The sequence below is a fragment of the Mya arenaria genome, chromosome 14, assembly GCF_026914265.1.
Source record: "Mya arenaria isolate MELC-2E11 chromosome 14, ASM2691426v1".
In the NCBI taxonomy this organism is placed as follows: Eukaryota; Metazoa; Mollusca; class Bivalvia; order Myida; family Myidae; genus Mya; species Mya arenaria.
Genome location: NC_069135.1, coordinates 48,709,716 through 48,727,095, shown reverse-complemented (window position 1 = coordinate 48,727,095; position 17,380 = coordinate 48,709,716). Strand labels below are relative to the sequence as shown.

General features: G+C 38.1%; 1 protein-coding gene across 5 annotated transcripts in view; it reads right to left on the bottom strand.

Annotated features, from left to right (window-relative positions):
- The window catches only part of LOC128217844 (EGF domain-specific O-linked N-acetylglucosamine transferase-like), a 44,915-nt gene that overhangs the window by 4,633 nt on the left and 22,902 nt on the right, over nt 1–17,380 (bottom strand). For all 5 annotated transcript variants that reach the window (XM_052925257.1, XM_052925254.1, XM_052925256.1 and 2 more), the window contains exons 7-11: nt 9,794–9,900; nt 3,258–3,361; nt 1,381–1,473; nt 802–873; nt 294–449 (exon numbers count right to left, since the gene is read on the bottom strand). In XM_052925257.1, the coding sequence (XP_052781217.1) occupies nt 294–449; nt 802–873; nt 1,381–1,473; nt 3,258–3,361; nt 9,794–9,900 (532 nt within the window). The remainder of the gene's footprint in view (nt 1–293; nt 450–801; nt 874–1,380; nt 1,474–3,257; nt 3,362–9,793; nt 9,901–17,380) is intronic.

Here is a 17,380-nt window from a genome sequence, read left to right as displayed (position 1 = left end):
ATACCTCATTTTTGTTCATGATTCCCCTGTACTTGGTGTATCCAGCCCTATCTAGCCATACCTCATTTTTGTTCATGATTCCCCTGTACTTGGTGTATCCAGCCCTATCTAGCCATACCTCATTTTGGTTCATGATTCCCCTATACTTGGTGTCTCTATCCAGCCCTATCTAGCCATACCTCATTTTTGTTCATGATTCCCCTGTACTTGGTGTATCCAGCCCTATCCAGCCATACCTCATTTTTGTTCATGATTCCCCTGTACTTGGTGTATCCAGCCCTATCTAGCCATACCTCATTTTGGTTCATGATTCCCCTAAACTTGGTGTCTCTATCCAGCAGTGTGATACGTATCTTCCCCTGGAGTGGCCCGTCCTGCGCTATGTGAAGACGATGGACCAAGTGTGCAGAAAATGCTTGGAACAGGCTGCTGCCATAGCAACCCGGGATCTGATGAGATATTTTAGGTTTACCATAAAATCAAGAATATTTGCAAACGTCTATCCTATCTTATCATTTTACATTTTCTAAAATCTGTAACTCTAGTGTTAAAATTCTAAATCAGGTTAAATAAAGTCAGCTATCTCCTTATTTGGTAAAGATGAGTGCTATTTTATATAAGGAAATTATTTTTCGTTATGTTTAAATGAAATCTATTATGTAGAAATGAGTTAAATGAAATAGAAACAAGGTTTTCAGGTAGAAATAAGCTCTTTTATTCAGAAAATGGCTCTTCTATGGATGGTTGATAAAAGAAAAAGCTGAATCTCTTCGAAGTAAACACAACATGCTAACAGCCTACCAGTGGCATGTTGTAGAACATTCCCCATCGCATTCTGGGCAGCAAGGGAAACACTGCATCTTTAATGCAGACCTAAAACCAGATTCGGAGATGAACAATTTTGTAGAAATGGTTAATGATGATGCTTAAGTAATCAATAAATCTGTGCGAAATTTACCTGTATTTAAATGAATAACAATTTAAAAACTTTGGGTTGTCAATATTTAATCATATGACTTTAAGATCAAACACAAATGTTAATTAAATCTCGAATAACAACTTATATTAGGAAAAAAGTCAAAAGAGAAAACCAGAACTCCAAAATGAGAATGTAAACAAACACTTCATTGACAACTCTATCTAAACAAGCCCATGTTTAAACAAGAGATATCATTGAATGTGATAAATACATTATTCATTTTTTTAAATATTCATTCTAAAAACTAACAACTTTCGACTTTTTTATTTTTCTTCTAATATCATAATTTTTGGTTTGATAGATTTTCTACAGAGTAGATAAATTGCCAAATATTACAAATATGTTAGAATTTAAATCATGAAAACTTTTTTTTTAAATTTCTTGTATAAAGAAATACCAACCCTTTGATTGTCAAAGTCTTTGATATATTTCATTGGATGTTGTGTAAATGCCTGGAAAGTCTCCTTGAAAAGGTCATGGTATTGACGTCTGCTCTGAAAAGACAAGATCAAGTATGAGTAAAGAATCTGTGCCAGTAAAATATCATTTGCATGTCGGGGCTAAAATAATATTTTGAAGCATAGTATACGGCTTTTTTATAACCTGGATGTTCCATGATGTTGGAGGTATCTTGTTTGTTGCATCTATATTCAACACAACAATGAAAGTGTACATTTTTTCTGACCAAATAATCCCAATAAGTTAAATGATTTAGAACAAGCATTTGCTATATTTCTTTTTATTCAAAGCAAAAATCTTGACTGTCAAGATCTACTCGTGTCCGAGATCTACTGCCCTACTGGTAAGCTACTGTCTACTGGTAAGCTACTGCCATACTGGTAAGCTACTGTCCTACTGGTAAGCTACTGCCCTACTGGTAAGCTACTGCCATACTGGTAAGCTACTGCCCAACTGGTAAGCTACTGCCCTACTGGTAAGCTACTGTCTACTGGTAAGCTACTGCCCTACTGGTAAGCTACTGTCTACTGGTAAGCTACTGCCCTACTGGTAAGCTACTGCCCTACTGGGAAGCAACTGTCTACTGGTAAGCTACTGTCTACTGGTAAGCTACTACCCTAGTATTCTGCTACTGCCCTACTGATATGCTACTGTCTACTGGTAAGCTACTGCCCTACTGGTTACCTACTTCCCTACTGGTAAGCTACTGCCCTACTGGTTAGCTAATGCTGTACTGGTAAGCTACTGTCTACTGGTAAGCTACTGCCGTACTGGTAAGCTACTGCCGTACCGGTAAGCTACTGCCCTACTGGTAAGTTACTGTCTACTGGTAAGCTTCTGCCCTACTGGTAAGCTACTGTCTACTGGTAAGCTACTGTCTACTGGTAAGCTACTGCCCTACTGGTAAGCTACTGTCATCTGGTAAGCTACTGCCCTACTGGTAAGCTACTGCTCTGCTGGTAAGCTATTGTCCTACTTGTAAGCTACTGTCTACTGGTAAGCTACTGTTGTACTGGTAAGCTACTGCCATACTGGTAAGTTAGTGCCGTACCAGTAAGCTTCTGCCCTACTGGTAAGCTACTGCCGTACTGGTAAGCTACTGTCAACTGGTAAGCTACTGCTCGACTGGTAAGCTACTGCCATACTGGTAAGCTACTGTCCTACTGTTAAGCTACTGTCTACTGGTAAGCTAGTGTCCTACTGGTAAGCTACTGCCGTACTGGTAAGCTTTTGCCCTACTGGTAACCTACTGGTAAGCTACTGTCCTACTGGTAAGCTACTGCCCTACTGGTAAGCTAGTGTCCTACTGGTAAGCTACTGTCCTACTGGTAAGCTACTCCCCTACTGGTAAGCTACTGCTGTACTGGTAAGCAACTGCCCTACTGGTAAACTACTGTCTACTGGTAAGCTACTGCCCTACTGGTAAGCTACTGTCCTACTGGTAAGCTACTGTCTACTGGTAAGCTACTGTCCTACTGCCCTACTGGTAAGCTACTGTCTACTGGTAAGCTACTGTCCTACTGGTAAGATACTGTCTACTGGAAAGCTACTGTCCTACTGCTAAGCTAAATGTTTAAACTAAGAAAGCATCAAACACAACAAGGTGTCAAGAAATATCCTAAGAAAATATCTAGTTTAAGATATGTCAAGAAATAGAGCAGCTATTTCTGACACTTGGTATAGAATTTTTGGTTCTTTGCGATCTTTTAAAATATTGTCGTACACACGTTTATATCATGGCACATAACAAAGAATGAACCTGAACTTGTGCTGTGCCCTTAATTTTAAAGTAAGATTAAAAGCAGGGGTGGTAACTCACGGTGTCCCAGTTGATCATGTACATGTCTCTGGTGAAGGAGTTGTTCACGTGCTGACTCGTGTAGAAGTTCACAAAATCACAGTAATGGTGGAACATGTTCACACCTGAAACGCATCCATCAAAACATAAGAGGTAATCGCTTGTTTAAGTAGGATATGAAATTATATTTCCTGGAGTGAGCAAAAGTAATATTTTCACTAAGGCCATGAGTGAAAATATGAACTTATGGTGTTGATAATATATTTACCATATGAAAACTTAACACATAAACAAATTTGTATGGTCACAAACACTTCAAATTTACAACATGGTTGAAGCATAAATATCACAACGTATTAAAGAGCTAATGAACTACTTTAATAAGCTGTCTTCTGACTTGAAAACCTAACACATCATGTAGTGTTTTAGCCAGAAATTGAAAAGGGCAGGGTGGGCCCAAAAAGGGGCAGGGTGCTTTCTTAAAAGGGGCAAAATAGTGCGCGCAATATTTGATTGTGAAACAGCCATATACCTTAAAGTCCATCTTAGGTTGTTGTCAATCTGTGACTTTAAGTGTGTCCTTATGCCTAAAAGAGTTAGCAGTATGTGTAAGTCAACAACAAGGAGATGCAAGTTAACAGTTTTTATTGTATTTTTTATATTATCCAAAAGACTGTAGTAATAGCACGAAGACAGTCAGTAGTCACAGGAAATACACACAAAATTATCATAAATGATAATAAATAGTATAATAAAAAAAAAATCAATGAGATCAAACAAGACTGTTACAATGAGGCAACCAGACAACAATTACCAAGGGGGGACAAGTTCATACAAATAACAAGAATACAATTGTGTGCCTACATTTGATAAGTTATGGCATGCATATTGCAATATTTTAAAGATAAATATTTAATTAAACCACCACTCGATTATATACATTAAAACAACAGAGCAAAACATCTCTTTTTGATAAAAACTAAAAATTGTCAAAGTCATAATCTAAAAACTAGCATTTCAGTTCATATAAGTTTAAAAAAAAATTGATTAAGCTCTTCAACCATTTGTTTTTATATCTTTTCAGGACAATAGCACAGTGCAAATACAGAGGAAATGCAGAGATAAATGATAACTTATTTCATAAATAAAAAAAGACCAAACTTGAGTAAAACATGGCATCATTTAAAACTTATTTCAGCATTCAGGGACTTAAAATGGCACTAGCATGAATGCAGTATTGCATATGCCATATATATATGGCTAGGCAGATAAAAAAATAAACAAAATCAGTCAACTGAACATTTGATACTCAAATCTCTTAGAATGCCTCAAGTGTTGTTTCTTAAGTATGGTTTAAGCATGGATATCCTTAACATAACTAACTTATTCATTTTGTCAATTTTGAAAGTTTTGTCAAGCTTGACTCCAACAACTTCAACTCATAATTTAATAGAAATGAAATAAGATTTGGACTCCAGTAGCTCTCAAGTAGCATTTTATTGGGTGTTAAAATTCATGTGCATGATTTTAGCCAATTCACAATAATCTAAACTTATCAACGAGGCTATTCAAGAAATTCCATGTCTTGGGGTTAAATCTAAATTCGTCTGTTTTTCATTTTGTACCATCTTCGTACACATTTGTCAAATGCCAAGTATTTATCGTTCCTATTTATCATCAGGAGTTGGTGTACTGTGTCAACCTGCAACCGATTCCTTAGGTCTGTCTTGGTTCTTGCCAATTCTGAAAACACACGTTCTACTTCTGCAGTGCTTACTGGCACAACTACTGCTGTTGCACACAGTCTTTCTATGTTTGGGAACTTGTGTGGTCTTATTTTCATCATGGCCTTGATGAGTCTATGTGGCCCTCTGATGACTTCAGGCGATGTTGATGAGATGGCATTTTTGAAGTCATCCCACTCTTCTGTGACCTCATCAGCGTCCAGCCCAAAGTTGTCGGCAAGGCAGGCTATCTCATCATTGCCGTAGAATGTTTCAGTTTCATCCATGTTAAAAACAGCTAGCTGATCAATGACATCTGATGAGGCCAGTCGAACATTGATGTTGTCGACAAGTTTGTCCAGAAACATGGTTCTTGCATTATGAACAGACTTCAGCTGCTGCTCTGTTGCCTCTAATCCAAGGTCTGCCAAGAGCTTATCACATTTTCGCTCACTGCTTCCATATGTCTCTTTCAAATTTTTAAGCCCAGATATAGTGGAGTCTTTCCTTGGTTTAATAACAGAAAGGTTAATGTCATTCCTTTCAAAGACCAGTGTCAGTGCTGTAAGTGGTCTTAAAGCATCACACAGAAAGTGAACAATCTTTGCAGTGGCCGGATTTTTAAGCTTCTTAAGCAGCCCACTTGCTCTTGGACCACTCCCCATTCTGACTTTATCGGCACCGGATGCCTCCGCATTTTCGAGGTCGATGAGAACAGCCTTGTAGCAGTCTCGTAGAGAGGTGACGGCTGCTTTGTGGGAAAGCCAGCGAGTATGGCCTGCCTGTTTTATGGTTTTCCCTTTCTCCTCTAACATAGTCTGTATCTTCTGCAGGGAGGCAGTTTTATTTGCAGAGTAGTGGTAATACTTGAAGACATGGTTCAGGAGATCGTCTGTATCTCTCATGAGCGTGATCGATTCAAAGCTGTCCTTGGCGGCCAGTGCCAATCGATGGTTATGGCAATGGACAGTTACGAGGCCGGGTTTAATTGCTTTCAACCTTGTTGCAACCCCTGTCTTCTTGCCGATCATGGTCTGGCATCCGTCTGAGGCATATCCGACAAAATTGCTTAATCCAAGCTCTTCTACCACTTTCTCAGTCTCTTTAAAGATGGTTTCAGCCTTTCCGTCGGTAATTTTCACATCTTTTAAGTAATCTATACAGGCGTCTCCATTTTCAGTGTTGATGTACTTTACACAGAAGGCAAGATGTTTATTATTTGATACATCGGTTGTTTCATCACTCATTATGGCATATCCGGGACTGTCTTTTACTCGTTGCTTCACTGTCTCCTCGATGTCGGTAGCCATGGAGTCCATGAATTCATCTGCTATTGTGGGACTTGTGTATGTCGCGTTTTTTCCTTGTTTTAGGTGTTGCAGGTCTGGGCATTGTAGTTCATTTGTAGCAAAATTGACAAAGTCTTTAAACAAAGTGGTGTAGGGAAGGTTGTGGCTTATAAGAAAATGCAAGATCTTTGTTGCACATGTCAGTGCTTTGAACTCATTTTCGCCCATTGGCATCTTCTTCTGCTGGAAGGCGTCACTAATGTTTAGCTGGACCTCCGTTTCAACTCGTAATGCAGACCTATGCATCTCCGAGTTCTGATGACTAACAATCTTGTCGAGCCGAAGTGTTGTGCACCCATTGGTGTTCCAAGTTCCATTGCCATTTCTCCCTTTCACTTTGTGTTTTTGGCATAGTCTGCAAAACATTACATCAAGAACGCCAGTATCAGTCTCTTCCGTTGCGCAGTATAGCCATGGTCTACCATCTGTCCACTTTGGATCAAATCCAATTTTGTGTTTGGCCTTTTTGCTCGAAGTTGCATTTGCTGTCTGTTTGGTCGGCAATTGTGGGTTGATTAACTGAGTTTGATTAGAGTCATTGGTCGACATGGGCGTGTGGCACAGATCTGCGGCCGACAGGTGCGTGTGGTGAGAGTCTACGGCCGGAGGGGGTTTCTGGTGCGGGTCTGTGGTCGACAAGTGCGAGTGGTGCGGGGCTACAGCCGGCAGGGGCGTTTCATGCGTGTCTTCGGCGGGCGAAGTGGTGAAGCACGAGTCTAAGGTGGGCCGGGGCGGATGACACGTGCCTGCGGCGGTCGAAGGAGTAAGGTGCGAGTCTGAAGGCGGCAGGGACATGAGGTGCGTGTCTCCGGCGGGCGAAGTAGTGTAGTGCGAGTCTACGGCGGGCCAGGGCGTATGACACGTGCCTGCGGCGGTCGATGGAATTTGTTGCGAGTCTGCAGCCGGCAGATGAGTGTCGCGCGATTCTACGGTTGGCCGGGTCCCATGACGGGAGTCTGCAGGGAACGAAGGAGTGCCACGCGAGTCTGTATCAGGAGGGGGCCTGGAAAGCGAGTCTGTTGTCGACCATCCTTGTGGGTCACTGGCATCGGAAGGTGCTGATTTCGTGTATACACTGAAAATGAAATAACTGTTTATTTCTGTTTGATTTAGCAAATAAACATTTCCATGATATCGTTCTTAATATGAATTAAATATAAACAGAAATATAGAAAAGACTGTGTTCAGATTAAAAGGTTTAAAGAATTGTTTTCTACAGTTTTAATTAAAACTTACGTAGCTCTATATGACGAAGTGTACAAAAATTACAAACAAATGTCTCCTTTATATCGAAATAAAAGTTTTCACTCCCTGAATTATGACTGCTATTTAAGTTTTAACCATTATCATATGAGAAACAAAAGGGAAAACAAGTATACGTATCCATCCTTGTGTGCATCCAACACGGTATACCGTCATTGGCATATACATGAAACGACATATGTGTGCATCCAACACGGTATACCGTCATTGGCATATACATGAAACGACATAAAAGAGCACGTGGACTTCATGTTGCAAATTTCCCGCCAAAATGAAACTCGCTCTTAAACTTATATAACGTCGCGAACAAGTTTACTTTTTCAACAATGAATAGAAACGCAATTGATTTTTTCGTAGGTAATTTATTTTTATATTTAAATTTACGAAGATTGGCGAAGACTGCAATGTTTAGCTAATGTAATGGTTCTGAGCCATGCAAGGTGTTGCGCCTAACTATTTTTATGACAAATACATTTTCTTTTGAATTTATTGTTGTTTGAAAATACAATGAACTTTTTGTGATAAATAACCTCGGTGTCCTGCTATTGATAACCTCATATTGACAATTGTCTCTTTGCGATACTATATATCGGGTATGAAAATCTCAACTTGTAACACTTTGAACATAATAAGCTACGACGACAGTATCACGAACAGCTTCATTTTTATGCTCCAACTTATGTGAAAACAAATGTTACAATTACATTCAAAGTATTCTAGGCACGTTGAAAATACTCGGAATTCTCGGAAGATGGGACACGTTCGGCCCGGAAGTTAAATTGAACGGCGTAACAAATACGTCCTTAATGCGATATCTTACTAATCATTAAATAAAACCTAAATGTAAATGGTTGTAATTGGAACCGGTTGGTACATGTATTAACCTTTGGTTAATTATTAAATGGAATTCTAGATTTATGTTAACATTGGCGCGCACTTTTGATGGACGTGCTTTGCCAAAAGACAAGAAAAATATTTGTGCGTACAAGTTCGCCCGGATTCCTCGTGTTCGGTCTGTAACTTTGTGGAGTAAGCGATTTTTAAATAACTTTGCATGTGTATTTGACCTAATAATAAAATGTTTCGCGTATCAAGTCTTTTTGGATATACCTGACATTCGTTATTTATTTTTACGTAACAATTTGTCGTATGTTAAGAATGGAATTGTGTATTCCTCGTATACAAAACCGTATATACACATTCAAGTAATATTAACGTAAATAAACAAACGAAACAAAAACACACTTTACTTAAGAATATAACGAAAAATTCTACCTGTCGACTTTAAGCACATATTTGGCTAAAGTATGATTAGTCCTTTTTATCTTAGCACGTTCCTTTTCAAGATCAAAGAATTTTCGTTTTTTAGACGGCATTTTCACATACAGACGAACATGAATGAAGTGAAACTATGATATGATTAAGATTTTTTCTTTCTTTTTTTCACCTGATAAAAAAGGTCTACGACACCAAAATATGACATGTGCGTCAATTAATTAGTTTGTAACAACATCCGCATCAAAGATGGACATTAAGGGGTACAACTTTCATGTCACAGACAACGGGGCCCACGAATAATGTGTCATAATGAACAGCAATTAGCACCCTGATAAGCGTGAATTACCGTTAATCCGACCCGCGGTGATGATGGTCGTATGCCTTATCACGTGCTGATCTGTGACGGATTAGGAGACGGCGACACTGACCAATAAAGTGTTTTGATGGAGCAACTTTGTGGTAAAGAACGATCTGAATGGCCAGATGAGCGTAAGAGGGCGGGGAAAAATACGATAGGGCGGGAAATAAGGGGCAGCGGGGCGGGGTCAAAAAAGGGCAGGGCGAGCCGCCCTTCCATTCCGCATTAGCTAAAACACTATTGACATGGTAACATTTGTTGTATGCTTACTCAACCAAACTGAATTATAAATTGTCCAAAAAACTATAAGAATTTTTTTAGTATAAAATTAATTCAAATAATTGCTTTTTTAACATTTCAAATTAGTTAGGAGCATTTCAGTCTGACCGTCCCAGATTTCCCATCCGTCATCTAATTTCAGAGGATGGACACAAAAAAGAAACAAAAGATTTTGTAACATTTTATCTCATTTTGATCCTATCTACAAGATTATGCTGTTTTAGGCAACATCTTTCCACAGGTAAAAGATCAAAGAATAGTCGTGTTTGGATGTAGCATGAAGATATAAGAGAACACAAACTGTACCAGCATCCAGTTTCATGAACATGACAGGTTTATCGATGATGACATCACAGTGCTCGTTGTTGATTGGACGAAACGGGAGGGAGGTAAAATGTTCCACCTCCGCATACCTGAAATAAATAATATTTGATATACCCCGGTACAACTGTCAGTCTAAATTGTTATGATGCTTAAATCACTACTCGATAGTTACTTAATTTTTTTGGCAAATTAATTTATTGAGGCCAAGTCCCTGTGCACTATTTTGTTGAGTGTTCTCATGTTATTAGTACAACTCTCCATACAATAAAGGGTTATAACTATTTATACTATGGTGGTTCTGTGTGGTGTCCATTAACAAGTTCAATATACATAAATTAACAATGGATTTATATTAAATGCAAACAATTCAACCTTTACCATCTTACATTATGCGAAAAACAAATTCTGATCAGAGTTATGGGACTTCACAGTCACATGTTTTTTTTCAATTGTGAACATGTGTACCATATTTCATGCAATGATCTAAATTAAAGGGTTAACAATTCCACAACGCTGCCAAAACCAAGGTAATCAACTTTTTTTCTTAATCAAAGTGCTGAAAGCACTGATGGACTAGGGCTTCATTTAGGGGAATGTTGACAACCATGTTCTAAGCATTGAAAAAATCGGCTCACATCACAAGGGGTCACTGTTTAATGGGCTAGCTTAAACTTTTGACTTAAATTGCTTGCAAGCTGCAAATGAAATTTGAAAAATCTTGTTAAGTGTGTGTAGAGTGAGGGGGGGGGGGGGGGGGGGGGGGGGGGGGGGGGGGGGGGGGGGGGGGGGGGCGGGGGGGGGGGGCGGGGGGGGGGGGGCGAAAGCGTTAAATCAGATAAAGTCATAGTTCTTTTGAATTTCTCAAAGTCGTTTAATCAGACTTGTACAAATTAATTTACGTGTTTGGCATATGTTAACCAAAGTACACATACTTCTTTAATTTGATCAAATCTTTTATATCAAAGGTCTGTTATTTGCAGTTTCAGAGAAGATTTTCAATGATGTAATTATATACTATATAGAAAACCTGTCACCTCTTTTTCAGGGGAGCTTTAAACCACAGGGCCATACTTTGAACACTCTTTGTAAAAGACATCTACATTGTACACCTTTGTCAGACTGCATGCACAATGCTATTAGGAAGTAGTTTTTATTTGAAAAGTGAAGAATTATTTTCTCCCTCTTAATTAGTGCTTGGTATTAAATTAATATAAAATGTTACCATGATAACTTAGTGCTGTTGATAAATATTAGGCACTGCCTTCTGTCTCATGCTATTCTTATTACTGCTGCAGACTTTTGTACAAAGCAAGTTGAGTAGACTAAGATGAGATGAATATCATTTATCAAGTATGAAATATTGAAATGTATTTTAAATATTTTGACAATCAAATTTCATAACATGGTGTCAGCAGTTCATCACACTGCTTGTGAGAATGGAATACCAAACATAATCATATTCTTTATTATATACCCATCATCAATCCACATGCAATACATATCACAAAATACTTTAACCCATATTCCACTCCAGTGCAATACGGCCATATACCACTCTTGTGACATCACATCATAACAAGTATGTTGCGCAATATTAAATTGACGTCATTAAACCAATGAGAGCATCCTTAAAATGCAATTTATTATGCAGAGATGTGGCTTCTAAGTGATCTAATCAGTAATGTATATAATAAAAGGATTATTAGTACTGCGTTTTGATCCGGATATGGCGGAATGTCATATTTGATTCTGGTAGTTTTTTTGTAGATTTTGATTTTACTCGGCTTGTGCCTTGTGAAAACCGAATCTGCAAAAATATACTTGAGTCGAATACAACCTCCTGGATCAAAACGCAGTACTTATAACCCTATTATGTACAAAACCTGTTACCCCATGGACAGAGCATCTTTAACCCACAGGGCCATTGTAACTTTGAACAATCATTGTATGCAGTACTTATAACCCTATTATGAACAAAACCTGTTACCCCATGGACAGAGCATCTTTAACCCACAGGGCCATTGTAACTTTAAACAATCATTGTAAAAGACAACTACATGTCAGACTACATACAAGATGCTAAGGAAGTAGTTTGGAAAAATGAGAAATATTTTCTCCGTCTTAATTTGTATGCATTAGATAACTCAATAAATGCAGCAGTTGACCATTCTTGTATTGTCCTCTGTCACTGTCCTGATAGCTCCCTATCTCAATAGTTGCAAAAGGTTGTAGGTTCATGATTCCCTGGTCCAATATGTCATGCAGAAAGAAGATGTTGAATGTAGAATCAAGAAGCTTTCTTTTCAGGCACTTCGAATTGAATAGTACTGTAACATTTGGAGTGCCTAGAATTTGTTGGATTCGTAGGCAACATGTATCAGGTGTTGCAGTACATTTGGCAAATAATTTTCACCCGTCCTTGTAAATCTAAAAAAGCTTTCATTTTGCAAAAGTAGTTCATATAACTATAATAAGGTTGCTAAATCAGAGTTTGAATAATTCTGAAAACTAGATGTGCCTTTAATTGCAGCAATTTGAACTCCAACTCATAATGTCAATTAAGCTGGTTTAGCAATACTGCAGTTCCTTGGTATGGGGATTGCTTTATTTACTTGAATAAACAAACATTTCTTGCGTTGGATAGTACAATGTATCTTTGATTTGAATTGTAAAGTATAACTTATATAAATAAGGCCTTTTTTATTTGATTCTATGTTTTACGAACACCGCCGCTCAAAAAAACTCATTTTGGAAATAAAAATAAAATTGTGATTTCGTTTTTTTTTTATTTCCACCGATGAAACTATATCGCGGTAAATCATTTAAAGCAGAGGACATCGCAATAGTTGTAAAAATATTGGTGTAAACACTTCTGAAAAAGTTTAAGCCTATGAAAAACATTCATCGGATTTGCAGGCTGGTGTTAAAAACCCGGTATCCGGTACCTGGTATCTCCCGTATCTGATATCACTTTCTAATACCGGATTATGTCGATATCAGGGTTATTATCAGATGATAAATCCAAGTATCCACGGTCCGTTATAAATTGCTTGTTGACAGCCAATTCATACTTTAAATAACACGGAATCAACATAATCTGGTAATATTAACTGTGATAATGGCTTTTCTCGATATCGATACCTGGTACCGGGTTTTAGCTCACCCTGATCCTTTGCGGCAGGGTGACTTCCGGTTTATTTCCGGATTATAGGTTACACACCACCATTGTTATTCCCTATATAATTCAATGTAAAATTATGATTTTTAGACAACATTTAAAGGCATTTCGAGCGAATGCAGGCTATGATAACCACATATATTCTTAAAGTAAAAGCTTTAAATTACCTTTTAAGCCAATAAAAAAGGGGGGTCAAGTTATTCCTAAGAAAAATCACTCCACTTGAAAAACAAACTCTAAAAATTGCACCGTCCGCCATGACAGATCTTCCAAAATGACCTTTCAACTATAGGGCAGCGGATTATGCTTTAATCTCTACTCTCAATGATAAATCAAGCAAGAATAGATACTTAAGGTATAAAAGTTCCAGGAATAACTAGAGATTGCTTTTTTGAAAAAGCGCATGTCTCCCCCATTGTGTGGTCGTAGGTGAGAAATAATCAATGATGGACATGAAATTTGTACTTTTGGACTGGAGACGAACAAACATAGGGGTCATCTACTGGTCATGACCAACCTGCATACAAAGTATGAAGTTCCTGGGTCCAAGTATGAAGTTCCTGGGTCCAAGTATGAAGTTCCTGGGTCCAAGCTTTCATAAGTTATTGAGCCAAAAGAAGTGTGACGTACGTACTGGTGACAAAGAAATTGTTTTTTACCTGAAGGTCACTTTGACCTTGACCTACTGACCTCAAAATCAATAGGGGACATCTTATAATCAAGACCAACTAGCAAACCAAGTATGAAGTTCCTGGGCCACAGTTGTGTTTAGTAAATCAGCGGAAACTGTTATTTTACCTCAAGGTCACCTTCACCTTTGACCTACTGACCTGAAAATCGATACGGGTCATCTACTAGTCATGATCAACTGGCATACCAGGTATTAAGTTCCTGGGTGGAAGCATTCTTTAGTTATTGAGCGGAAACCATTTTTTACCTCACAGTATTGTGACCTTGATCTTTGACCTTCTGATCCCAAAATCAATAGGGGCCATCAATTAGTCATGACTAACTGACATACCAAGTATGAAGTTCCTGGGTGTAAGCGTTCTTGAGCTATTGAGCAGAAACCGTTTCTTCACCTCAAGGTCAGTGACCTTGACCTTTGACCAACTGATCGCAAAATCAATAAGAGTTATCTACTAGTCATGACCAACTAGCATACCAAGTATGAAGTTCCTGGGTGTAAGCATTCTTGAGTTATTGAGCAGAAACCGTTTCTTCACCTCAAGGTCATGGTGACCTTGACCTTTGACCTACTGATCTCAAAATCAATAGGAGTCATCTACTAGTCATGACCAACTAGCATACCAAGTATGAAGTTCCTGGGTGCAAGCGTTATTTAGTTATAGAGCGGAAACCGTTCCTTCACCTCAAGGTCATGGTGACCTTGACCTTTGACCTACTGATCTCAAAATCAATTGGAGTCATCTACTAGTCATGACCAACTAGCATACCAAGTATGAAGTTCCTGGGTGCAAGCGTTATTTAGTTATAGAGCCGAAACCGTTTCTTCACCTCAAGGTCAGGGTGACCTTGACCTTTGACCTACTGATCTCAAAATCAATTGGAGTCATCTACTAGTCATGACCAACTAGCATACCAAGTATGAAGTTCCTAGACCCAAGGATCTTTAGTTATTGAGTGGAAACAGTTTCTTCACCTCAAGATCAGGGTGACCTTGATCTTTAACCTAGTGACCCCAAAATCAATAGGGGTTATCTTCTAGTCATGACCCACTAGCATACCAAGTATGAAGTTCCTGGGTGCAAGCGTTCTTTAGTTACTGAGCAGAAACTGTTTGTTCACCTCAAGGTCACAGTGACCTTGACCTTTGACCTATGATTTCAATCAAAATCAATAGGAACTAGACATCATGACCAACCTCACTTCAAAGTTTGGTGAACCTAGATCAAAGCATTCTCCTGATATTGCACGGAAATATTTTTTTACATTAGTGGTCACAGCGACGTTGACCTTTGACCTTGTGACCCCCCAAAATATAGGAGTTTTCTAAACCTCATGATCAACCTCCCTACCAAGTTTGGTGAACCTAGGTCAAACCATTCTCAAGATATTGAGCGGAAATGTTTTTTACATTGGGGGTCGCCGCGACCTTGACCTTTGACCTAGTGACCCCAAAAACAATAGGGATCTTCTACACCTCATGACCAACCTCCCTACCAAGTTTGGTGAACCTAGGTCAAACCGTTCTCAAGATTTTGAGCAGAAATGTTTTTTATATTGGGGGTCGCCGCGACCTTGACCTTTGACCTAGTGACCCCAAAAACAATAGGGATCCTCTACACCTCACGACCAACCTCCCTACCAAGTTTGGTGATCCTAGGTCATGCGGTTTTCCAGTTATCGATCGGAAACGAAGTGTGACGTACGGACGGACTACCGGACAGGGCAAAAACAATATGTCTCCCCCAGAGAGGGGGAGACATAATGATAGTTTTGATTTACAGTGTATTGAGCATGTGAAAACATGTCTATCAATCATAAGAACATTTTTTTTTTATTGAGAATTTTCCACACAACGGAAGTACATATGACGTAATGGTGACGTCATTCCTTATAACGAAGTATATAACAGCGATAAATATGGACTAATTATCGGTCCAGGTTTGTTATTATTTATTTATTTATTTTTATTAGATTTGTCATTTTAATGAGTTTATATTACATTATTGTGATATAATTTGAATGCCATGAGCTATAAATCGCTTTACTGTTTACCTGGACAGTTTAGTTCTGGTGGGTGGGGTAGATGATTCAGAAAAAAACTGCGGTTACTTTTCTTATTGGAGTATTATTAAGAACAAATAATTCTCATCTATTCTAAAACAAATGTTTTGAAAATAAACACAAATAAATTAGGCTGTTTTACTATCTGTCAGTCATATTCTATAATGAGGAATCTGTATGTACATTACCAGGTACAGTATAACTTAGTCCAAATAATTGTACGTTGACGGATTTTTTTTAGATTTTTGATATGGCAAATCCTTCACGTACAAATTGTTTAGTATCAAAAGTGGGTAGTTGTTCCGATCAGGATTCCGGGTTAAAGCATATAGCATCTATAAAATATCATAAAAACAAGAAATATTACCAGATAATGTTATTTTATATTAGTTCCGTACACAATTTTTTTTTATCCAACTTATAATTATGAATTTGACGGCTTTTCTTCATTTCATTCTGTCAAAACATAACGATATATACATAAAGGGCACCTGCAAGGCTTCAGGGCACAGTTTTAAATCGCTCGGAACATTTCGGCCATGGCCGAGTTGTTACGATTGTATAACGAGGTCTATCTTGAAGCTTTGTCGGAGGAGGCCGAGTTATTACGATTGTATCGAGTTGTTCCCCTTCGCATAATTGTTATCTGTGTCAGTCAACTTTCGTTTTATTGGAAAGGTAAACAACTTGTTTTAATGCATTAAATGCTTGTTTAGTGCAAAATAACATTTCACTTACATAGCAAAATATGAAAATAACTCTTTCTGATCAATTTCAACCATAAAATACTTCACTTAAAACAATTTCAATATTTTTAAAACACCCCCGTTTTTTGCATATTCCCGTTTAGACGTTAGGGATTGGAAGAATCCCGTATAACACGTCTATTATTTTAGACTACAGTATAACTATGTAATAGTCTTATGAATGAACATATATATAGACCATCATAAATATAAATTATGATATTTATACTGCTCTGTGTGTTACTTGGAGTAATTATGCTATGCTGTCACCTCTGTAGTGTTCTCAGCTTCTGAATGATTTGTTACTAGTTAGTTATGTTTAATCATTATGATGGCCACTGGACTAGTCACATACACCCAGGCCTGGAATTAAATCGGGGTCAAGATTGTCTAAAAACCCATCCATAAAAAAGTCTGAGAGTAACTTATTTTTTTTATAAAAATATACTTTTAATGTTCCATTCCTTTCTTTACAGATATGATTCAAATATGCTGATGTTATCTACTGAGACCATCACTTTCAATGTAGAACATCACTACAATCGGATGGGCTGCTAGATTGGTAGCAACATGATGTAAGCTAATGCCTGTTGAAACACTATTGTTGGTTGGGCATCTATTGCTTACTAGACCGCTATATTGGATGGACCATACGTGTTGGTTGAACAACTATAAATGGTTGGACCGGAAGTGTTGGTTGGACCACCAGTTTTGTTTGAACTGCATGTTGGACAGAATGTGTGATGGACAATTAGTATTATTTGAATCACTGTTGGATAGACAGCTTCTGTTTTATCAGACAGCTATAATCAGTTGATTTACAAGTTCCTGGTGAAATATTCGCTGCATAGAAGGAAACAAAAAAGTTCTTTTGCTAACTGTAACAATGACATG